The sequence below is a fragment of the Paralichthys olivaceus genome, chromosome 20 (assembly GCF_024713975.1).
Source record: "Paralichthys olivaceus isolate ysfri-2021 chromosome 20, ASM2471397v2, whole genome shotgun sequence".
NCBI classification, from domain to species: domain Eukaryota; kingdom Metazoa; phylum Chordata; class Actinopteri; order Pleuronectiformes; family Paralichthyidae; genus Paralichthys; species Paralichthys olivaceus.
Genome location: NC_091112.1, coordinates 5,291,806 through 5,315,697, shown reverse-complemented (window position 1 = coordinate 5,315,697; position 23,892 = coordinate 5,291,806). Strand labels below are relative to the sequence as shown.

Below are 23,892 nucleotides of genomic sequence, written 5' to 3'. Positions count from 1 at the left end.
TTTTCATTGCAGAGCACTTTTAATGAACCCAAATTTGGAATGTAAAGTTTTTAAGTCGTGTTTTCACCTGTTTCTTTTGTGAATTTGCGGATGTCGGGGCGGATACAGGGTTTCACTATTTTTAACAATGTTTTTTGATAAATAAATAATTTAGGTTTTCAGACCCCTTCTTTTATAAATATAGTCCTACTGTAAGAACTAAACAATTGTTAGTAGGATTGTTCGACCTTGGCGGAGGTATGAGCCATTCTTGTTTGCCATTGATTTAATGGTAATTTTGTATCATATGCTTGTTTTGTATTTATATATTCCCTTCAGTTTTGTGTAAAGGCCTATCTTCAGAATTTCAAATAACAGTATCATAAGCAAAAGATGTTGTGGTATGTGACACCAGCCCATTATCATTATAATGCAAACATTACATTAATGAATAACATGCAATCCTATTATTTCCAGAACAAATGTTCAGTTGCCGAGTCTGATGAAGAGATGATGACTCTTTATCGTGACGCCCTGATTAATACAGCCACTACAGGCCCATGCATTCATGACAATGGCTCCTTTCACTTCCCTAATGAGAAGAATAATTCAGTCATATTCTGGTTCGTCCTCTCTGACGAGCTCGTCTCTCTGTAAAGGGCACAGAGGAGAGAGAATGAGGATCATGTGTGGATGTACATGTGCAACCATCTACTGCCTATACACTCACCTCCCACGCATTCACTTTATACGTTGTGAGCTATAATGATTCTTTATAATGCAGCTCATCAGTATGCTGGAGGGAACAGAGGTCTGTCCCTGAGATTCAAGCCGTTTGGATAAATAGAGTTATTCCTACAGTCAAGGACATTACATTAGCACTGATTGCCCTCTTCTACCACCGGAATCACGACACAGAGGAACCGGAGGCTATTTTTGAATACCTGCACTCCCTCTTTTAATTATAAGAATAATAAAGATAATTATTATTCTTATTATTCTTTTTATTATAGTGTCAGTATGAAAAGTATGATTCCAGCATGTTTGGAGACACATAATTACTGCATCAAAGTTATTTTTTATTTAGCCATGGTTGTGAAATTATTGAACTACAATTCCCAGAGTAGGTGACTGCATTAGGGATATATACTAAATATATTAATATATAATATATAATACTACAAAAATACTAAATTTATGAGTCAAAGTCCCATGGCGAACAATTAATATGAATGTATCTTAAAAGTAATAATCACGATAATCGACAAATATAAAACAATAATACTGTACCAATGATATTTATATTTTTATATATCTATTAATTAAATCAGTATATCTAGGTATTATTACATGTTTTATTTGAGCATTAGGCCTATTAATTATTGACTTTGTTTTATTCATAACATAAGTAATATACAATTATAATAATGAATACACAATTAAAATGTATTCCTATTATAATTAGTAGTAGTAGGAGCAGCAGTAGTAGCACAAGTAGTATTTTAATTTAACAAATAAATAAATATAAGTATTATCACTACTGTTATAAAAATAAATATGTCATTAAAAAGTGTTATGATTATTATTATTGTTGTTATTATTATATTTCGGTTGTTATGAATAATATTAATAAGTTGCAGTTACTAAGTAATTTAATTTTAATCTAAGGTTGTAACTACAATTCCCAGAATGCCACGGGGGGGGGGGGGGTTCGGTCCAACCACTGCACTGCTCCGGGTTGAACATGTGTTGTGTGATCGCCACCGGACGGTTGTGGGTAGAAAGTGCAGGACAGCGTGCTCGGTGACACACGGACCCACACACGGACTCACACGCAGCACGATGCGGGCAGCTCGATCCGGACCAGCGGCAGAGATGTGGAGGTTTGTTCGAGAATAATGAGCCTCGGCCGCCGCCATCATCCTCGTCATGTTCCCGGGAGTTTTCTATGCACTGCTGGCGGGTTTCCTCGGGGCCGTGGCGTCGTCCTCGGCCAAACTGTCCCTGGGAGCGGACTACCTGAAGGGAGTGTGTGAAACCGGACTCCGGACGTGGGGAGAGCAGCGGAGATTCAGACAAGCGGACGAGACCACCACCTGTGACCGGGTGAGGAGGCACCGCCGCGGTTACAGTGAATTATTCACGCGATGAGGATGGATGGATGTGATGTGATGTGAATAATGCAGCATGTGTCCGAGAGAAGGGGGGGGGGGGGGGTTCTCCTGGAGGAAGTTGGGACGGGAGGTGCTGGTGATCCCTGCCTCTCCTCTCCACCTCCTCCCTGACTCCATCTCCTCTCCTTTCCACCTCCTCCTTGACTCCTCTTCACCTCCTATTCTCTCCACCTCTTCTCCTCTCAACCTCCTCTCTGACTCCTCTCTCTACCTCCTCCCTGACTCCATCTCCTCTCCACCTCCTGCCTGACTCCTCTTCCTCCCCTCTACTCTCCACCTACTCTCCTCTCCTTACCTATACTCTCCACCTCCTCCCTGACTCCTCTCCTTTCCTTCCTTTACTCTCCATCTCCTTTCCATTTCCTCTCCCCCTCCTCTCCTCTCCCCCTCCTCTCCTCTCCATCTCCTCCCTGACTCCCTCAGCATCAGCACCAGTCGTCATGCAGGAGACCCCATGCTGCAGCTGCCGTGTCCTCGTGCTGAATGACATTGCAGTGTGATGTGTGTGTTATCGCGTTACTTGGTCCCAGTGTTGGAGCTGGTGACGGGGGTCACGTTTCCTCAACGACCTTCATGCTTTCTGCACACAGTGATGTCACAACCCTCCGCAGGCAGCGGTCTGAAGCATGAAACACTGGAGACGTCAAACAGTGACCTCTAATCTGCAGGAGAACTAAATAACTGCCTGCGTCCAACCCCCCAGGTTCACACTCTGCACAGTTTCTATCAACACAATTTGATTTTTCGCAAGTAATTTAGAAATTTGCACAATTTAAGTGTCGTCCTTGTGTCCTTGGCTTGAAAAGGGATGTTTTTAAATTGTAATTATCACGTGAAACTGTGGGAATCATGGTTTTGTTGTCCTAGAATGGACGTTTATATCCAGTGTCCTCTTCCGTGGGGGCAGCCATGTTTCTAGAGCAGCCCAGAAGGGACAAACCAAGCGACTTTGCTTTTTCAACCGAGTGGCAACCCTCTGTCTTTGAGTTTGTCATTTGTCTGTCCCGCACCATCAAGCAGGAGCTGCAACCTGCAGCCATTGGACAGTGCTAGCTGTCAATCACACGGTATCCACGCCCCGACGCGTACAACGCTTCCTCGTCTGTTTGACTCTAAATGAGACCGTGATTTACAAAATGAACATCGTGCTGAATTGAAGAAGACTTGAAACGAGAGTTTGAGACAATAAAGTAGAAACAAACTTTTTTCGTGTAACTACTGGAGTTGCCCTCTGCTGGTAATTCGAGGGATTACTGGTTTCAGGCACTCCTGCATTGGCTTTACTTTTCTATACCATCGAACCTTTAACTGGAAACGTGTTTTATCAATTTGTGTCAAATAATGAACACACAGAAAACCTTTGTATGAGCGGGTGTTTGTATTTTCCAGCTCCACATCCCTCTGAGGCTGCTGTGTGGCGGACTCCTGTTCACCTGTAACGCTGTGATGTGGACCTTCCTTGCCAAAGCTCTCAGGTACTCCTCCTCCTCCACCCAAACCACTGTGACCACCACCGCCTCCAACTTCATATCTTCCGTAAGTAGCAGCCTCTCAAGTCCTCTTATTTACTACTTGTACACTAAGCTAAGTATTTTACCTCCGACTTTCTCCTCCGCAGGCTTTCCTCGGCCAGCTGATCTTTGGTGAAGCCCAGATAACTCTGTGGTGGGTTGGGATCTCTCTTACCTTCTCTGGTCTGTTGGTACTGCAGAGGGTTTCACCACAGGAGGGGCACCAGAGCGCCGTCGCCAAGAAGGATGAATAATATGTCTGGTCTCCACTAGTTCGGTTCAGCCTGGCTCCTGCTGGCTGTGGAGCATGGTGCGTTTCAGTTGGCAACTCCTCCGATTTTAAAATCAGTCCGATTAAGTTTAGATTTTAAATAGATTCTAAATCTATGTTTCCTTCAGTTTGTGAAGCTGTGCTCGCTCAGCTGTTCTAAAATCAGAGGAGGTGCTATCTGTCCGTGGGCCACGCTGCAGCCTCACTGTGGCTGGTGGAGACAAGCTAACAGACGCCTGCATCCAGTTTCCCCTGAATGATCCTCGTCCAGAGACTTACAACAAAGCAAAAATTACATTAGCTTTATTTTATGTTTTGGAAACTATTTAGTCAACAACAGAACTCATGGGCTAAGACAGCAGATGTGAAGGAAGGGGAATGACTAAAAGGAATTATTCTACATTTTGGTAAATACTTTCGTTTGTCTTCTTGCTGAGAATAGAGAGGGTTTGTTATTTGAGAAATGCCCGTGATTAAAAACATTCTGCATCCAAACCTTTAACCGGATCCACTCTGGAGCCTGGGAGTCTCTCCTGGTCTTTGCCTCATCCTTCCACCAGGTTTGGTGCAAATCACTTCAGTTCTTTTTGCGTCACCCTGTTGACAAATAAGGAAAAGCACCTTAATCCTGCCGCTCTGGGCTGTGGTCTCATATTTAGTAATTACACATGAGACTGGTACTGATACTTAACTCTCAGCAGGAAAAATAATTAGTATTTCAGGGAGGAAGTAAAAACATAATTTGAAAATAATTTGAGGACTCATATTGACAGAGGGCATGTTACCATCTATCGAACTGTGCATTATATACTGCAGCTGTCACATCACAGAAGCTTTCCTAACGTACATTCCCTTAAGTTACTAAGACACTCACTGTAAACATCCTACACTCACATTCCATTGTCTGCATGCTCAAAGCGTTCTTATATACACGAAGCTAACGAGGTGTATTTCCACAAGTAATAATCCCACTAATGTAGCGCTGAAAGGCTCGTCCCTGGTGTGACGGTTTCACCCAGCACCAGGGTCTTTCTTTTACTTTTACTTTGGCAGCTTGAATATTAACCTCAAGATATGAGCATGACACGTGTTTTGATCCAGAAGCGGCTCGTCTATTATTTCATGACGGACGAGTGCATGCTTCTACGCGAGGCCTGCACTCGTGACAAATCACACCAAAGCAACCTGCGGCGTCATTTTCACGTCGGAGGGACGTCCTTTGTGAACTGCACCGTTTTATTTATCTCGTGACTCAGGAGGCCAAACTGTCTCTCAAGCGTCAGAGACATCACACTGGACTATTTGGCTGCTTAAGATTTGTATATCCTGCATTTGCAATCTCGTATTATTCTGTTGCACGTTGGAAATACCAATCCATAGCTCGTCATCTTTGTGGGTTTATTAGGATCCTTGATTCCCTCTTCATCCCTAGAGTTTTCTGCAAGAGTGTAATAACATCCTTTCTTTTAAATCTCATGACACTGTGACGTGTGTAAGTGAAGAAGCTTTGAGCATTAATAATAGAACATGGAAAATGGCAATACAAGCTACAAGACGGATGTTTGTGTTCGCATGACATCTGAGGCTGCCTCATTGAATGACGTTTTGAAAATCACACTTTGCTGTTGATTGGATACATATCATAATATAACTGCATAATGGTAGCTATCGTACCTGGCTGTAATATCCCACAGCAGCGTCGCACAAACATTTATATCCCACGTCCTTCCAACTGCTGCTGTGTAGGAATTGTATCATGAGATTTACATGCATCCCTATTAATGTGACTGCAGTGACAATGTGACTATATCTCATACTAAGGATCAGCTGAGTGGTGTTTGTAGCAGGGCTGTTTACTCACCATGCAGGATTTTTCAGCCGTCCTTTGTGCCTCCATGTTTCGGGATCCTGGGGGTGTTGAGTTACTTAAAGAGTTGTCAGACAAATTGGGAAATTCTGCTTATTTGCTTTTTTTGAGTTTGATAAGAATATTGATACCACTCTTGTGTCTGTAGCTGGAGCCAGACCTCAATTAGCCTAGCTCAGCATAAAGACTAGAAACAGAGGGAACAGGTAGCCTAGTCTGTGCAAAGATAACAAAACCTTGCAAGGGGCATCATTAGAAGCTCTAGTGTGTAAGATTCACGGGGAAAGGGATCGATTGGCAGAAATTAAATATAAAATAATCCTTGCGATGTCTTCACAAGAGTTTAATCATCTAAATTGTGGCAATAAAAACGAATACAAGCACATTTTCCCAAAATGTCCAACAACTCTGTTAACATACGGTACCTTTAATCTGTAATTTATGCTTTTATTTTGAAAATGCTATGGTGCCTGGCTTTTTCTTTACCCAAACGGCATGACATGATGTGACCTGAGGGGAACCATCGACCTGTGAACCCACTCTGTGTATTATAACCAATCAGAGCTTTGCAGTAGCCACATTTAAAGCCCTGTGACAGAGGCATGGCCCTGAGTGAGATGTATTTATGTCCATGTGCACATAGACTGTCGATGATCGTACGGAGATTATAAAAGTGTACTGACAAGTTCATGTGCTGCACTGCAAGAAAACAAGTAAATGCATCAGAAACCTCGAATCAATTAAGATTTGAAGTATATGAAGTCGTTCTGTTGACAGCAGAGTTCAGTCCTGATGTTTAGAATTTAAAGTGAAGCTCTTCTTTGGTGGTTCTCTCCATATGAACATACATAAGAGGGAGAGACTGATTGCTCTGATGTAAACCTGACAATGGGTTTTACAGATGTTTGTAAAAGTGTAAATATATTCTGTTGACACTTAATGGATGATGCTTGAATTGTCGTCTCCGGCCGAGAGAGGAAACACTGTTAAATTATTAAATAAACATCTTATCATACAAACAAGTTTCCTGTTTCCGTCACTCAAGCGTTGGCTTTTAGAAGATGGCGCCGCACAGAGCAGCTACTCTTCATCCATATAAATACAATTAGATGTGAATGTCTGTGGTTTTCCTGCAGCAAAGAGGAAGTGAACCCATTAAGCTCATTGTCTTGTCTTTGCGATCAAACACAGTGATGTTTAAAGAAAGAGAGGTTTCCTTACAATTTTTAGTTTTTCTGTTTCAGACATTTTAGTATCAAGAAATGATCAACCAAAGCAAAGTGATAAGAGTCAATCAACTATCACTAAAACTATAAAGCAGTCACATAGTTTTATTTCATTCCCATTTAAACATACCACAGTCAAAATTAACAAACCAAAACAAAATGTGGTCCTCAGTATTTTGAACCTGACGACACAGAACAGGAAACAGTTGAACGCTGGTTTACTGTGTGTGAACCGTGTAGCAACTTTTTTACATTTATTAAAAAACTCAAGTGATTTAGAAATCTAAGAAAACATCACTCCTGACAATGCATGCTCTACACTTCAAATGGTCACTTCACTGCCTCCGTTTATCAAGGGGTTCAATTTGGCAACATGTAGGTTTATGTTCTCATGATTCTGCTCATCATCTATTAAACAGGAAGTAGTAAGGCTTTCAGACACATCTGGGCAAAGGCCTTCTTTTTTGTGCTAAATGTTAGGAAGTGGAGCATTTCCTGTGCACGTGATATTCTCCTCATCACACTGGGTGGCCCGGCAATGTCCGCAGCTGTGACAAATAAAATGGTAACTCAGTCTTTCAGGCAAACATTTTCCACTCGCCCCTAAATTTGATCCTGTAAGGCTTCACCACTGCCATCAGTCAGGCTCACATCTACCAAGTATGACAAACTGGATTATCCATAAACTGATTCCATCAAATGAGAGGGTGTCAATTACACTTAGGGTCAGTGCATTCAGAGAGCGATGTCTTTATTTATTCCCTGACTTTTCCATCTAAGCTGGTGACTGTGATGATGATCAAAACGAAGAGGTCGTCTACATTTACTGCACAGACGTGTCAAATAATCAAAAGGTCAAACTGCCTGATGGGAGTTTAAAACGGCTCGTTCCACAGAAACTTCACCTGCAATGTCTCAGATTTTAAAGTTGGAACGCTTAAGTTTTTCCTGAATTGATTTAATAGTAATTTTACGAGCAACTTGAATTAAATGTTTTTTACGCTTGGCTAAGGTGGAAAAGTTCATGTATGGAAAAAAACTAAATAAGACAAAGGTCACTCACTTCACATTTTCTTCTGACTAATTTCTGGAAACCCATTAAACTCTGTGCTGAATTAGTGTTGATTTAGTGTTAACTGACACACTTTTCCTTTACTCTTCACATTAAGAGCACTCAACTTGCAAACACGCTTTGACTTTGAAGAAATCAAAGGAAACAATGAATTTGTCGCTAGAGTTGTCACTGGCAAGCATGCAGCATGGACTAAGTAAGACCACTTGCACCCTTCTCCATGTTTGTGGATGGGACATGGACCAAATACATTTTCCGTTTATATCCGAGATATTTTAGCTTCATTTCTGGATAGCAGGAAGAAGTGGACACTCGTCGTTCATCTTTATAAACAATCTACAGCGGTAAACAACTCGTGCAGCATGAATCAGATCTAATTTAATAATGATCATGTAAAGCTACTGATTATTGCCCGACTTCTTAATTAAAGCAGCATGAGTTTGATTGGTTGCAATGTAAATAATCTAGCAGGTCGTGGCCAAATCAACCAGGACTGAAATCTTAAGGATTATGAGTTTAACTGGCCACTGTGAGACCACTGCTTCTCTACTACAGCCTCTGACAGCACTTGGTTTAAAAACATACTCATATTGCTCTTACATGTGATTTGTTGTAACTTTCTCGGAGGTTTACTTCCAACAAAAACTCCACAAAGTAAATCAAAAGAGAAAACTTCATAAATTGACAAAGATCACCTGAACAAATCCACTAAAGGTCAAGACTACTTTCCCATTTATTTCAATGGGACTTGGGATTTTAAATAATATGAACTGGTGTGATCCTGTCTCACCCTGACTGTCACATTAAGGCAAAAATAACATTTCTTTAAAAACAATAGATGCCACCGTTCACTAATGCACTGTTCTAAGGCAACATGATCCGCAGCATTCAGCTATAGACTATTGCATCAAGAGAAATACAGAAAAAAACAGAACAGGATCACAGAGATGAAAAAATAAACAGGTGACCTTAACAGTGCTGCTCCGTGCAAAAAACCATCTGTACTTCAGTTCCCATTTAGTATTGGAAGCAGGAAATGATGCAGGAACATAGACTCGAGAGAAGGCGGAACTCTCTCACAAACTCTTATTAAGTGCTCCTTTTCAAGTTGGTTCTTTTGAGCTACACCTCGATAATCTCAGTCAGCACCAAGATGGAAACTATAAAATGTAAAGAAGGTGACAATATTTAAAAAAACAACAATAGAATACCCTGAAATTTCAATAAAAGAAAGAAAACGTGTACGTGGTTAAAAGGAGTTCATGCTCGTTCAGGTCCGGCCAATAGGACGTCAGACCCGGGACCGATCAGTCTAATTCCACAGCAGCAGAGCTCAAGTTCGTTTCCGGCTTTCACACTATATACTGGTAAACGTCCGCCTTGCCGTGGTCGGGTTTTGCAAATGGGCTCAGCCAGGCTACGGAGAAGGGATGGCCAAACACCACCTTCAGATTCATCCATTTAGACTTTTTGGCCCATCGTCTCTCCTCCTTCTTCAGCTGCTCGATACCCTGCAGGAGTGAGATACGATGAAAGACTTGAGAAGAGAGAAAGAGTCTCCAACACTGATTCAAATTCAAAGCTGATGCAAAATACAGACGGTATCAACTGTGAAGATAAAGCTGTGTCTTTAAAATGTAACGCACAAACAGAAAATAACAAAAGGGATTTGAAACTGAAGCTTAAAACGCTCAGACATTAATAGCTGGGTGACTCACACAGCAGGCTCTATTAGACTGAAGTCGACTGAAACAGATGATCTCTGTGATGAATATTATGACAGTGTGACTCATCCTCCTGATGGGGGTTTTGAGCAGATACGTTATGAGTTCATCTCCCTGGAGACTGTCAATTACCTGTGGTTATTTACATCCGAGTAATGATAAAACAAACTGTGTGAACCATTAAAGGTTCAGTGTGTAGATGGCAGCTCCACTGCAAACTGTTTTTCTGTTAATAAATCCTTCACCTGTGCCTGGTTAACTAAACTCCATGGATCGAGCCGGGTTCGGTCAAATATTTTTAATTAATTCTGGGCTTGGGTCGAGTTCTGTCACGCTGCAAAAGCCTGTAATCAACAAAATGTCGGGTTTGGGTCATGTTCAAACAAACGAAATGCACGTCAGGTTCGGTTCATGCTTTTAGTTTTCTCTCTGGCTCAGTCGGGTTCAGACAGAAAATTGCAGCCTAACTCACAATCTAGTCTCTGACACTTTACTGTGTCTGTTTCATAATAATCCTCTCGATACTCTCAAATAAAAGTACATCCTGACAACTTCTGTTGTCACCCGACTGCCTGAACCCAACCATCATCCCTGACACTGGTGCGGCTGAAATTCATTTTCAGGAGGGTCAGAGTGGAGCGACGAGGGGGTGAAATTACTGCAGTTTCACTCACCGTCTCATCGCTACAGATGGAGTGAACCTGAGTCCCAAACATGACTGCAGTGAAGATCAAAAAGAGGAGAGCTTCAAAGCAGAGGAGGATGAGGAGGATGACGGTCGCTGGTGGAGAGAAGTTACTGCACTCTGATGAAGAAGAGGAAGAGTTTTCATTTCATTTGTTTAAAACCTTTGGACATTGAGTTGTACATTAAAAACAGTCAATATATAGTAATCTATCCTGATGCAGGCCCTTTTCCTAAATAAACATTTTTAAATAAATCAAAATTATAATCCTACAGTCACAGGTGGTAAGTTGTTACTCACTTGTCCAGTCTTCTTCAAAGCAGAGCACAAAGTGAAAAGCCACCATGATGAGTGCGTGGAAGGAAATTAGTGCAATGTACATCTGAAAAAACAAAATCAGACCAAGACATTATGTCAAAGTGGAATCAGGCCCTCCTAGTTTTTACAAGTGGTATCACAGTTGGTGCTGCTGTCGGCCAGAGAGCAACACGACTCCTGCTGTCAGCCCGGCTGCACACACGAGCAAGATGCAGCCGTAAAAATCCCAATTTGAGCTATCGAGGCCGAGTTAAACATTCAGCTGCCCTGGAGGATGTGTATTTATTCAAAAGAACAAATTTTCTGACATGCAGAGCTCATTTACTCATAATTCATATTAAAAATATATAAAGGGGAGTCGTTTGTTTGTATAGATACATTATAAAATATATGTACTATTATAATATAGTAGATATATATATAATGTAAGATGTGAGTATTAATGCGATCTTTCATTATTTTGCATCATGTCATGCTCAAAGACTCACTGTGAAGAGCACAAAGTATTTCTGGTTGTTCTCTCCGACACAGTTGTTCACCCAGGGACAGTGGTGGTCCATCTTCTTGATGCAGCGTTTACACACACTGTGGACACAAACATTCATCATGACACTGAGAAAATGGGACAAATATAGGCAAGAGAAATATCAATATAACTTAAACAACAGACTGTCAGTCCGTCCTCAGCAGTGTTGACTCTGTGTCTTTGTTCACACACATTTAAAAAGCTCCCAAACTGTGTGTAATATATGATTGTTATGGGTCATTAGAGACAAGTGTGTCATCTGAACCACAGTCAAAGATGATTCAATATTTAAGCAAAAGAAAATCATCCACTTCTTCCAAACTGATTCACTTTCATTACAATTCAATTACTCCGCTGTGTTTTTGCACTTTTCATGCCTCCAGATCCCAGGACGCACACTGAGCAGCCACAGAGGAAACTCCCTATTATCAAGCTGCAGAGTCTACAGGGGGACGCTTCATATCTACCCCTTAAAAAAACAGAAGGGAGCAGGGGGAGGGGCAGGAACGCAGAGGAGAGGCGTCCCTGTGGGAGAGTCTCTCCAGGACTCTCCCCTGGAAGCTGCACACATCAGCAGAACGCTGCACGCCCAGATTCACATTCAAGGTGCAGGGTTTGCAATGAATCTTCTCACACGTTGACTCAGCGTACCTGCAGTGATGAGCTCTGTCAGGCTTGATGCTGCAGCACTTGGGACACTTGTACACCACCTGTCCCGGTTTGAGCTGCAGGCTTTCGATGAATTCTTTGGTAGCGTTTCCTTTAGGCACGGCTCCCTGGGTGAGACGGGAGAAAAAGACATGGCAGGGCAGGAAATTATAGTTTCTGTTAAGTCGGGTGTCATATGATACGTTTCCTATGGGTTATGGTCTCACTGACCGGGTCTGTGCACATGGCCTTGGCGTGGGAAGCGAGGGCTAGGAAGGCCAGGCCGTTGAAGAGCAACCCGTTGAAGAGGCTGTAGGCAATGTTCTTGGCGGGCAGCAGCATCACAAACCCCACCACGAACTCGGCGTAGAAGACCAGGAGCCAGGTGATGACGCCGCACACGATGCCGCAGCCGTCGCGGATGAACCACATGGTGTCGGAGCTGTTGCGTGGCGGGGGAGGGGCACAGTGCTCGGGCTTCAGGTAGCCAGCTTGGCGCTCGATGTCCCTGGAGCGGTGCGCCGGGCTCTTCATCCTACAACGCCCTTGGCCCCGACCGCATACTGAGCGGAGAGGGGAAGAGAGATGAAAGGAAAAGAAAAAAGAGAATTACAGAGTTACACAGGGGATTTGGATTAAGTTTGTGGTTTAATTGTTGAGCTGCCTCCTGCTGATTATTTTCATAATGAGTATTCATCTTCTGATTATTTTCTTGATTAATCGCATTAAGATGTTTATAAAGATTGGCGACGCATCTCCACGTCCTCCCACTACCCAAATATGAAGATATACGTCAGAGTCTGCGCCGTGGAAAACAGAAAATTCTTCTCATCGCAATGGGAAAGGAGCCGTCTGCATTCAAACTGTAGAATTGCTGTCCCTCAACAATTAACAGTCTGTGTTAACAGACTAATGAGGACATCCTTGAGGAATATGGTGAAGAATGGGGACTAAAAAGGAGAAAATCAGCAAATGAGGTTGAGGACAAATCTCTGGAGGAGGCTTTCACTGCAGGAGAACCCACCCATCCAGATTCCTCTCACATCAAAAGGAAGATGGTGTTGGATCAAGAAGCTGAAATTCACATTTGGTCTTAAAACACAGTTGAGTCCAGAGCTGCACCGGATCTGAGTGTGAGTCCAGTTCTGTCTGGAGACGAGGCTGATGAATAAGCGATCGGTCTGAGTGTGTGTGGATGAAGAGACTGACAATGGGGCTCATTATTATACACAGAATATACTGCTTCTTCCCCGCGGACGTCTGAGCCTCGGCGTAGTTCTAAACAGTAATCATTAGGTTTAACTGAGCGATAGACCTCTCTCACTTTTATGTCCGAATCAATTGGGGGCCGGACAATGGTCCTGGCAGGGACGGTGTTCGCAGAGGGCAGGAGTTGAACAGGAGTGAAAACAACACGGCTGGGAGCTAAAATAATCAAAGACAGGTCTGGATTAAACAAAAAGGACCCTAGAATGTGTATGTGTTGTTTACTATCTGGAATCAAGGTTTTTGTTTGTTACTTTCCATTGTATTCTACTTAAATTTTATATCTTTTTTTTACATGTCTGCCACATTTAGGCTACTGGAGACATACGATTCATATTTTTTATGGAGTGGGAGAATTTTGCTGAATTAACTGTTCAACCCATAAACTTCTCTTTTCCAGTTTCAGCACAGAAAAACCTCATCAAGGCAATTTCGCTCGTCTACTTCACCAACGGACAAAACAATTTCAAAATCTTGGATGAAATCCTTGTTAAGCAGGTTTTGATTTTATCAGTCAGGATACTGTTAGTCATCCATGTGACTGTGTGTCAGACCCATTCAGATGGTGGGAGCGGAGCCATTTCAAGTAAAACTGGTTCCAGGATGGGGGATCCTTGAAAACTGCTCGTTTAGAAATTCACTCCACCAGAAAAAAAGATGACAACGTGACCCTGAAAGGGATGTTTACTGAAAATGCAGATGATCAGACAAGACAGAAACACGCACAGTCACAAGAGACCTGGAATGAAACTAACTGAACAACCAGGGTTCATTAACAACCAGTGAATGGGTTCCTTTGTGAAAGTCTATAGATTTCTTCTTTCAGTCAATGACTGTGTTTACACTTAAGGGAGCGACTGAATGAGATGAAAGCAACAGAAACCCTCCACAGAGCAGCCCTGCTTCATTTGTACAAAACCTGAGAAACGTTTCAAATCTGAGAGCTGCTGAAATGAGACTAATCATGACGTCCCTGCAGATTTACAGCCCACTGTGTCAGGGAGCTAACTCCAAATGTATACACAGCACAGTCATATATCCAGTCAACGATTTACAGGACTGTTCATGGGCAGGGAGGGCGATAAGAATTCAGATGTGTGATGTAGAGATGAGAGGGTAATAGACCAAACCTCCTGGTGAAATAAATGTTTAACTAAAGGTGTCAGTTTACTGAGAATTTCATTTGGCAGCTTGTGAAATCAGAGGTTTGTGACCTGAAAAGTGGAAAACCGTTAATGTTTCCGCCACAGGTGTATTTATACAACTTCATCACATTATTCCAGCAGTAACCAAACACGGTGCCTCCATAGTATTCAGACAGGGTCATACATGTTGATAACTGTGATTTGAAATTATCTGTGACACTGGACGGGTAAATACACAAGAAACACCAGATCAGATTTGAAAGTTAAGTGTTAATGGACCAATACATCAGCTATCAAAGGGAGGAAACAGCTGCTTTCAAAATAAAGTACGTGATGAGGGAACTCCTAATCGGGGAACAGAATTTAGTGTGACACCGTAAGTTAAACTAGCGACCTGTGTGTGTCAAGCTTCAACCTGGAGACTTGAGTTTGATTGATATGATTGAGTAAAGAATGGTTATTGGTTAATCAACAAAGCCCTTCATTCTTTCTTTCTTTTGATGTTTCTCTGTAAAAACCATCTGAAGTGTAAAAATGTATATTGTACACTGTTCTCTGCTGTTTTGCGTGCGGCCTTTTATTTTTATCACATCCACTGTCTCACCTTTAAAATGAATGAGTAAGCACTTGCATCTGCTGCGGTTGTTCTGGTTGTCATTCAGCAAACACACTTGAAAAAACTTTTAATGCTGAACTTCTTTACAGAGCCTTCACACTTTTTTTTAAATGTTTTTCACCTTTGAATAATTAGCAAACATATGAACGACTAATCCTTTGCTAGTGAAAATGAATTGTTTGCAGAATTCCATCTCATTATACTGATAAGTTAATACACATGGTATCTTTGTTTGCACACGTTTTGGAGTTTTGCTGTGTTTGATTTAATGGAGGATGAAGGAAACAGAACGACGTTGTTAAACTTCATAAAGGAGATTTCAATGAGCTGCTGTAGTGCCTTTGAGCAGAGGCTCTCCTGCTGCTTATGTAACCTCTTGCTATGATTGCACAGTTATCACGGGGATCACAGTGACTGAACTTCCAGAAGGTGAATCACACCGGAGCAGGAAGTAAGTGTGCAGCCGGAACATGAGCTCTGTGCTCCCAGGTGTTATCCAGCCTACAGCCTGAACATTTCATTAAATTACAGGAAGCTTTATGCGTCGTAAGAAAACAAACCTCGCAGTCTCCGGGCTGCTCTGCACAGGTTTCCTGCAGTGCCCTCGTAGTGTTGGAGGCTTGTGAGGTTAAAACAGATCAACCAGAGAGTGGGAGTCTCCTCCCGATAGCTCAGCCCGAGCCAGCCTCACCGATCCCCGGGCAGCTGCTCTCCGCGGCCCCCGCTCCCTCTCGCCGCCGCCGCCTTCGCCGCCGCCGCAGCCTCGGTCTCAACGAGCCGGTTGTGGTTGTGTGGTCCGCGTGGAAGCTACAGCCGAGGGCCGAGCTTCGGAACAGGCCTCGGGTCCAGAGAACAGCTCTGCGGGCGGAGGGACAACAAAACCCCGCAGAGCCAACCCGGAAGTGTCTCCCTGATTGTGGGCGGGCACTGCAGCCCGGAGTGCGGTCTGACAGGCAGCGGCTCCTCTCAGGCTCAGGTCGCTCTCTATGAAACCCTCGGTAGTGAGACTGTCCGTTCTCTGTAGACCGCTGGATGAAGCTCTCACATCACAATTCAATATACATAATATAATCTGTTCATTTCAACATCATCCCCACTTTGAGCCTTTTAAACACATGGCAGGAGGAAAATCATCCGAGGCCCTGGGGCCAAACTGTCACTGTCATTGGGCCCCCACATGGCCCCCACATGGCCCCCACATGGCAGTGTCGCTGTTTCTCATGCAGCCAGAGACCAACCACTTACTTTTCATTTGAAACATATATTTTGTGTCATGGCAAGGATTCCTCACATGATGTCATGAAACCCTAATGAAGAATTTTCAACAATCAAGTTCATTATTAAAAAGGAAAATAAAATATTACGTCTATTTATTGAAGGCAAATACTTCCATTATGGATTATTTAGACCTTGTCAATGTTTTTCTTAGTTTGACACTTTCCACAAAGAAAAGTATTAAGGAAATTTGACAGAGACACAATTTACGAGCCAATGAGCTGGACAGAAAACCACTTACTTGAGGTCTTAGAGTACATTTTGGAACAGGGTCCTTCTTCAAACTCAGGGTCATAGCTACATATTCTACTTCTGTGGTACTAAAGCGTGGTATTAGAGCAGGTTTACACTTTACCTATTTGGTCATGAGGCCTGGATTTAATTTATTTTAAATTTGACTCAAGGCAGCCAGCACAGTGTCACAAATATAACATGAATAAATGTGTGTATCTTTATTTATTTGTGCATGTATTCATCATAAATGCTCAGTGACAGAGGGTGTTGGGCGGGGTGTCCCTCCGTCCGGGACGCGCAGGTGAGCAAAACAGACGAACTCAAGCGAGAGTGATTTTTCTTGCCGTGGTCTTTTGATGACGTAGAAAGAAGAGCGACACACACACACACACACACACGCGCGCCGCCGGTGGTTTTTACAACATTATGGCGACTGTAAAAGTCAGCGAGGCGGAGAAGGTCTACATTTTACACGGAATACGGGTGAGTTCGTTTTCACACGTCCGCACCTAAGTCCCCATGTTAAACGATGTCTCTGTGGAGCAGCGGCTGGTGCTGTGCGACCCCGGAAAGGCTAGCTGCGTTAGCACGATGCTAACAGAGCCGGTGGTGTTGTTGTTGTTGACATGTTGATTGTGGACACCAGGATGACCTGAGGGTGGATGGACGAGGCTGTGAGGACTACAGACACATGGAGATCGAGACTGACGTGGTGTCCAACACTGACGGATCTGCCAAAGTCACACTGGTACACACACACACACACACACACACACACACACACACACACACACACACACAGAGACACACACACACACAGTACCTCAGCATCTGCAGCACAAGTCCAACATTCATTATTTTTTCTCCAGGCTCTAACTCACATCTTGTTTCTGCACATGTAATTTCTTCTCTCATTTAGGATGTGTGTATTTTCACTGACTGATTGTCTATGATTTCATGTTGTGTCTCCGTCAGGGCCACACAGCAGTGCTGGTTGGGATTAAGGCTGACATAGGAAAACCGAGGCCCCTGGTACCTAATGAAGGTTATTTGGAGTTCTTTGTTGACTGGTACGTGTGGTGCATAAAGTCATGCATAACAAGAATCAAGCGTTTTGAAAATGAGACTTAGTTTTCAAGTTATGAATTCATTGTCCCTCAGTGTTATGGGAAAGCAGATCAAAACAGTGAAATGTCCTCAGACAGCAATGAATGCTAAAAGAGTTATGTTGTTTTAACAAACAGAGTTTGTCTTAAAAATCACAAAATAAAGATTTAAAATTCAAAAAGTATTATTTTTAAAATATATATTTCCTAATTCATACAATTAGAATTGTAGGTGAACAGGTTAAGTAGTGTTTCAATGTATTCTCTGCCACTAGGAGGAGTTGTATAGTCTGTTCTCTGTGAAATGTAACTTCACCAAATCCAGGGGACGTGTGAATCTATTTACAAGAAACATTCAACACTCATGTGGAGATGTGTAGCAGGCTAATTTTTCCTCACCTCTTTCCCACGGGCTCAAGAAAGGACAGAAACTCTCGGACGGATAGATATTCTGTTACTGCGCATGCTTATTGTCTTGTTTTCTCCTCCCCTCACTAGTTCGGCCAATGCAACCCCTGAATTTGAGGGCAGAGGAGGCGAGGAGCTGGGGACGGAGCTGAGCAACACTCTCTACAAAGTATTCAACAACAAACACAGTGTGGACCTTAAGAGTCTGTGTATCAGTGCAGGAGAACACTGCTGGGTGCTCTACGTGGACGTGCTGGTGGGTGTTCAGACATTGCCGTCGTCTATCCTAATTTGAATGAGTTTTGTAGAGTTTTTGCTCAAATAACTTCTTATTTGGTTCGGGTAATATTTCACTCCTGTATGTTTCTACAGCTCCTGCAGTGTGACGGAAACTTGTACGATGCCATTTCAGTAGCTATCAAAGCAGCGCTCTTCAACACAAAGTAAGTAAAGTGTCATTATGCTGTTTGTTTTAAGTTTGGATTGTTAATTAAAGATCCCTCTCGCTATAATATTGTTCAGTTATAAAAAGTCTTCTGACCTCATTACCAACAGAATTCCCAAAGTGCACATTTCAGCAGATGAGGAAGGGGCGAAGGAAATTGAGCTGTCGGACGACCCGTATGACTGCGTGAGACTTAATGTAGAAAATGTCCCCTGTATCGTGACCTTGTGCAAGGTGAGCTCATGTACTGATATTCTATTTATAAAGCCCACTGTCACACAAATGATGACACAGACACACTGTTTATGTGCAGGTGGGCCACAGACACGTGGTGGACGCGACGCTGCAGGAGAAGGCGTGTTCGGTGGCGAGCCTGATCATCTCTGTCACGCACAAGGGCGCGGTCACCTGCACGAGGAAGGTGGGCGGAGGCAGCTTGGATCCAGAGAGCATCTTTGAAATGACAGAGGTGAGTCCGGCCGTCCTCCTCCACCATCTGGCCCGCTCTCTCCACTGCTGCCACATTAGCATAATTTGCTTTTATTATATTATTATAAATCGTTACCATGACAAAAGCAGTGAGAGTCGACCTTGAGCTAATAACCGGGTTATTATTATTTAAAATAACCAAGAAAATCAGATGCGTGATTTGTATTTTAATAAGTATATTTCCCAAAATGTCAAAGTATTTATTTAGCTGCCTTTTTACTTTCTATTGATATTAAATACTTTACAGTAGTTGTCAGAAATATTTGTGTAATTATATACATTATTTCAGATATTATAAATATTTCATACAATAAATATGAATCTACTCCTCTAACATTAACCCCCACTCTGCTGTTATTTAAGAAAATGATGTCAAGTTACAAAAGATATGAAAAATACAGAGAGAAACTTGCATCACATTTTTAAAAATCTAATTGTGCATGAATACGTCTCTACATTAAAACAGGACTTATGTTTGTTTTTTTTCTGTCTCCAGGCCGGTAAACGGGTCGGTAAGTCTCTTCATGCTCCGCTCATGAAGCTGCTGCGGCAGGAGGAGAGTTTGGGAAAGAAGGGACAGAAAGTCGGCTTCCTCGGTTGATACTGTCTCTGCATGATGTATGTACATGTAAACATAGTTTTCTAATAAAACTTTTAATTTGTACAGTCTGCTTGTTTTTGTATTTGCTGAAACTTGGATACAGTGTGGTGTTAGTGTTTTAATAAACACAAAAAGATGTGATTTACCTCAAATACGTTTGTACTCAAACAACTGGAGATTCAGCAGCAGCAGCTCTTTTATATATGTCATCACATGAGAAGACGTCAGGGTCCCAGTTATTAGTAATGCTCTGATTTAAGGCAGCAACTACTAATTGATTTTATCATCACTGATAATGAGTCAGTTAAGCTGCAGTTCTCAGATGTGAAATAGGTGCTGTCCCACAACAGTAAAAGTCCAGCCTCTCTGAGTCTTCCTGTCTTTGCCACGTGTCGGTGGAGGATTGTGTGAAGCTGAAGTCTTCACAGAAACACCAGATGTGACTGGACCGTTTCCACTCAGGCTGTTGTGCAGCGCACAGCTCCAAAACAAATTCATATTTGTGGCCAGAGCTCTCATTGCAGAGCTTGAAACAAAAAATAAAAAGTCTTGATAAGATGATAAGAGACTTTGCATGTAATGATTAAAGAACTTTGGATTTCAGTGCTTCACTGCTGCCAAAAACACCTGGAAATCAAATTTTTTTCCACATAAGGCCGGTAACTTAGAGTTTTCAAAGAGCCTCTTGGCCAGATATTTGGAAAGAAAGTCTTATTCTTTTTTAAGGTAAGAAATAAACTACCCCGACTGTTAAGGCTTTTATGCAACAGATGAGTCAGTGTTTTTTTGTGTTTCTTACACTTTGATGAAAGCTGCACAAGGTTATGTCATAACCTTTTCCACACGGTCTCGCCCTGTTTGCCTGTCTCCACCTGCAGGCCTCACCTGGCTCTGGTTAAGTGTCTGGAGTCAGATGAGACACATTCACACACACACATAATTACTACTTACATAACCCCTTAAACCTAACCTTAAAAACATATCTTCACCTTAAAATGTAATAATTTGTGCTATGACTTGTTTTTTGTCCCCCATATGGAAGACAAGCCCCCATTATGTGACTGTGGAAACAGATTTAGGTCCCCACAACATAAGTAAAACCTGGAACACTCACACACATACTTGCATAATCCTAAACTCAAACTAAACCAAAATCTAACCTTGAAATATATTTTTGTTTTTTATAATTTATATTATGGGGTTCTTTTTTTAAAAGCAGACAAGGAAGACAGGTCCTCATAAAGTGACTGTGTAAACAGATTTAGGTCCTTACAACATTAGTAATACCTCACACACTCACACGCTCTCTCTCACACACACACATCATCCTCTAAGGCTCCTGTGGTTGTTATTCTTGCAAAAGACATGAGGTATGAGAGGGAGGGCGTGAGAAGGAAAGAGCAAGACTGTGGGAGAGAGAGATAAATTGCAGACGTCCACGTTGGAACATTCTCATTCAAGAGGTCTGATCATGGAGCTCAGAGGAGTGTGTGTGCTGCTGGGAGCGCTGCTGCTGGTGAACTGCTCGCTGCAGCAGACGCCACCGAAGAGGAAGCCGGTGAAAAAAGGTAGATGGAAAACATCTGGATCTTCAGAGCCTTTATGAAGAATGGAAGGTTATTGTGGGCTGGTTGAGACGCTGCTGTCAAATTGAATTTTCTTGATTTTCCTTATACTGTATGTGCAGAACTGATTTGAATGTTCTTGTGTCTCTGCCGCTGTTGGACTCAGAAACACCAAAAGATTCTGCCATCGAGGAGCTGCAGAAACAGATCAACAGCATTGTCGAGGAGCTCAACCTCCTGAAGGAGCAACAGGCGCTGCAGACAGGTACACTGAGACACGAAGGTCCTGATCAAATAAGAAACAGAGGATAAATAATTCCTCTAAGTGGGAATCTAATGTCCAAAGGTGCCACACAACCAGGATCATGAATACTAACAGTGGTGTTAGACTGATCAATAACCAAGATGCATTACTTATCAGGCAAAGTGCATAACTGCATGAAAACCACTTATGCTTTAAATGTGCAATTTCTTTTAAAAGGAAGAGGCATAATCATTAACGGTCATAGCATAGAGGTTTTAGCAGTTAGTATAAGTAAGTATCAACGTAATGTATCTGCTGGAACTGATGCACCTTCCAGGTACATTGTCTGCAGCAGCGCTTCACACCCGGCATTTTTAAAAACCAGCAATTGCAGACATATTGGAATGCAGTGGGCCAATCTGCAAGTTCCTGTATATTACTTTCATTGCACATTACACCCAAAACACCCAAATTAATTAATTAATTAAACTAAATACAACACTTCTGAATCATGCATCTGGCACAGTGACCCTTATTTCCCTCACAACCATGTGCTATACACTTACATCATTAAAATAGACCCCACACAGCATGTCATTTACAAAATGATTACCCTGTTAAAAATGATGGTAAGCTGAATATATACTGTTAACACATTCCACCTGTTATATTCCAACTGCATGTGTCACATCTGTGCTAGTTAGGTTCTATTAATTATCTCAAGGTGGATAATAATGTTGAGATAACAGATTGTTGGCACATTCAAGTCATAAAAAAAGAACAGAATCGTTAAGCTCGTTAATACTGTGACATGAGCTACATCAATAGCACCGCAGATGTTTTTCCAAGTTGAATCCAACAGACTGGGCTATGCTTCTTTTAAAAATAAAGACAGATGGGATACATGTGTAGTGTTTGAACCACATCTCTTAATGTGGAAGGCACATGGTGAACCTTCGCCAGCGTGCGGAACAATAGATGACATCCAGTTGTTCCTGCACATCCCAAAAATCTTCAGTGCTGAGGACATCTTAACAACCACAGAGCTACTTTCATATCACAAAGCAGAAAACAGAGCACTTGTATCATCTCTACAGAAAGAATTAAAGGTGACAATGAATAACAATTTAGCTTAACGTGACTTTCATGTCCCTCTTTAGTCTGTTTGAAAGGCATAAAGATCCATGGCAAGTGTTTCTTAGCTGACCCCGTGAAGAAGCGCTATCACACTGCCAGTGAAGACTGCAACGCCATGGGCGGCGTCCTCGGCACGCCCACATCCAGTGACGAGAACGACCAGCTCAGAGACTACGTCCGCCAAAGCATCGGCCCGGACGAGCAGGTCTGGCTGGGCGTCAATGACATGATCACCGAGGGCACCTGGATGGACCAGACTGCCTCCAGCATCACATACAAAAACTGGGACACCTCCAACACCCGGTCCCCTCAGCCGGATGGTGGCCAGTCCCAGAACTGTGCCAGCCTGTCTGGGGCCGCCCGTGGGAAGTGGTCTGATGAGAACTGTCGTGACGAGAAGGCGTCTGTCTGCCAGTTCAACATTGTTTGAACACATTTATCTCACGATTGACTCTGCATGGTCATTGCTGCTTTGTCTGTGTACTCTTGCTGCAACGCCACTTTGCCTGCTACTTTAAAAAAGGAGTTTTTAAGCCAGTGGTTCTCAGCTGGGTTTTTTTTTTTTTTACCTGAAACCAAATTCAAACGGAAAAAGTCTCATTCTGCGGCATGAAGTGGTTATATCTCACAAAACAGACCTGGTGAGGTGTAATTTGCAGCATTCTCCGTGGTCGCAATAAAACCAAGGAAATCAAAGAAGTTTTTTCGTTAACAGTAATTATACTTTTTCTATCATTTATTTAAAAACGCAAATTCTATTTTCTCCAATTATATCAAAACATGAGCGGGCTGTTAGAAAACCCTGATTCAAAATGCCAGTGTTCCTGTTATAAAAGTGGTTTGTAGGTGCTGGCACCTTTCACTGTCCTAAAAAACTGGGTGTAACCTCACTTTTCCACAAATACACATCTCGATTACAAGAAGCTCCTCAACTCACTGGCTGAGAACCGCTGGTTTAAACTCAGGCCTCCCTTCACAACTAATTACTACTGTAGTTTCCGGACAAGACTCACATGGATCCAGAATAATATATAAGATGCATAAAGAAAACAAACATCCGACACAGATTATTTGCTTGTTTTTGTAGTCTCCTATAATGTCAAGCCTGATATAAGCTGAAGAAAACAATCAATAAAATATAACAGAATACTTCTCTGTTGACCCTTTTTGTTTTCTTGTTGAGTTTTATATGAAAGGATATGAATGTGAAGCAATTTTGAAGTTACAGCCAACAACCAGCCGACAGTCTCCTCTGCTGTAGTTTTCCACTTGGCAGAAACACTGGAAACAGCTCTGTGCACTGGTCATGTCTGCTGAGTAGAAAACTCACAAATTAATATGATGAATCTGGTTTGGTGGA

General features: G+C 42.3%; 4 protein-coding genes across 4 annotated transcripts; 3 read left to right on the top strand and 1 right to left on the bottom strand.

Moving 5' to 3' along the window:
- Positions 1-1,692: 1,692 nt before the first annotated feature.
- LOC109639164 (transmembrane protein 42) lies at positions 1,693-6,824 on the top strand. The gene is made up of 3 exons (XM_020102486.2): positions 1,693-2,085; positions 3,543-3,689; positions 3,772-6,824. The coding sequence occupies exons 1-3, from the start codon at positions 1,909-1,911 to the stop codon at positions 3,916-3,918; spliced, it is 471 nt and encodes a 156-aa protein (XP_019958045.1). The 5' UTR covers positions 1,693-1,908; the 3' UTR covers positions 3,919-6,824.
- A 289-nt stretch (positions 6,825-7,113) lies between these two features.
- LOC109639163 (palmitoyltransferase ZDHHC3-like) lies at positions 7,114-15,950 on the bottom strand. Its single transcript, XM_020102485.2, has 7 exons — positions 15,589-15,950; positions 12,233-12,564; positions 12,005-12,129; positions 11,316-11,412; positions 10,810-10,891; positions 10,499-10,629; positions 7,114-9,611 (listed from the first exon to the last, which is right to left on the bottom strand). Exons 2-7 carry the CDS (start codon positions 12,533-12,535, stop codon positions 9,453-9,455), a joined length of 897 nt encoding a protein of 298 aa, XP_019958044.1. The 5' UTR covers positions 12,536-12,564; positions 15,589-15,950; the 3' UTR covers positions 7,114-9,452.
- Positions 15,951-16,863: 913 nt separating this feature from the next.
- On the top strand, positions 16,864-19,649 carry exosc7 (exosome component 7). The gene is made up of 8 exons (XM_020102447.2): positions 16,864-17,020; positions 17,184-17,285; positions 17,513-17,607; positions 18,142-18,307; positions 18,424-18,494; positions 18,607-18,730; positions 18,810-18,965; positions 19,482-19,649. Exons 1-8 carry the CDS (start codon positions 16,964-16,966, stop codon positions 19,584-19,586), a joined length of 876 nt encoding a protein of 291 aa, XP_019958006.1. The 5' UTR covers positions 16,864-16,963; the 3' UTR covers positions 19,587-19,649.
- A 1,332-nt stretch (positions 19,650-20,981) lies between these two features.
- LOC109639153 (tetranectin-like) lies at positions 20,982-23,681 on the top strand. The gene is made up of 3 exons (XM_020102460.2): positions 20,982-21,154; positions 21,318-21,416; positions 22,556-23,681. The coding sequence occupies exons 1-3, from the start codon at positions 21,058-21,060 to the stop codon at positions 22,960-22,962; spliced, it is 603 nt and encodes a 200-aa protein (XP_019958019.1). The 5' UTR covers positions 20,982-21,057; the 3' UTR covers positions 22,963-23,681.
- The last annotated feature ends 211 nt before the right edge of the window (positions 23,682-23,892 follow it).

Bases quoted from the DNA above. Each gene is read 5' to 3' on its own strand.
- LOC109639163 (XM_020102485.2), bottom strand. From the start codon at position 12,535: ATGAAGAGCCCGGCGCACCGCTCCAGGGACATCGAGCGCCAAGCTGGC. The intron at 10,630-10,809 runs GTGAGTAACAAC...CTTCTTCATCAG, and splicing joins CTTTGAAGAAGACTGGACAA to AGTGCAGTAACTTCTCTCCA. The intron at 9,612-10,498 runs GTGAGTGAAACT...TCACTCCTGCAG, and splicing joins CCATCTGTAGCGATGAGACG to GGTATCGAGCAGCTGAAGAA.
- LOC109639153 (XM_020102460.2), top strand. From the start codon at position 21,058: ATGGAGCTCAGAGGAGTGTGTGTGCTGCTGGGAGCGCTGCTGCTGGTG. The intron at 21,155-21,317 runs GTAGATGGAAAA...TGTTGGACTCAG, and splicing joins GAGGAAGCCGGTGAAAAAAG to AAACACCAAAAGATTCTGCC. The intron at 21,417-22,555 runs GTACACTGAGAC...GTCCCTCTTTAG, and splicing joins GCAACAGGCGCTGCAGACAG to TCTGTTTGAAAGGCATAAAG.
- LOC109639164 (XM_020102486.2), top strand. From the start codon at position 1,909: ATGTTCCCGGGAGTTTTCTATGCACTGCTGGCGGGTTTCCTCGGGGCC. The intron at 2,086-3,542 runs GTGAGGAGGCAC...TGTATTTTCCAG, and splicing joins AGACCACCACCTGTGACCGG to CTCCACATCCCTCTGAGGCT. The intron at 3,690-3,771 runs GTAAGTAGCAGC...TCTCCTCCGCAG, and splicing joins CCTCCAACTTCATATCTTCC to GCTTTCCTCGGCCAGCTGAT.
- exosc7 (XM_020102447.2), top strand. From the start codon at position 16,964: ATGGCGACTGTAAAAGTCAGCGAGGCGGAGAAGGTCTACATTTTACAC. The intron at 17,286-17,512 runs GTACACACACAC...TGTCTCCGTCAG, and splicing joins GATCTGCCAAAGTCACACTG to GGCCACACAGCAGTGCTGGT. The intron at 18,966-19,481 runs GTGAGTCCGGCC...TTCTGTCTCCAG, and splicing joins GCATCTTTGAAATGACAGAG to GCCGGTAAACGGGTCGGTAA.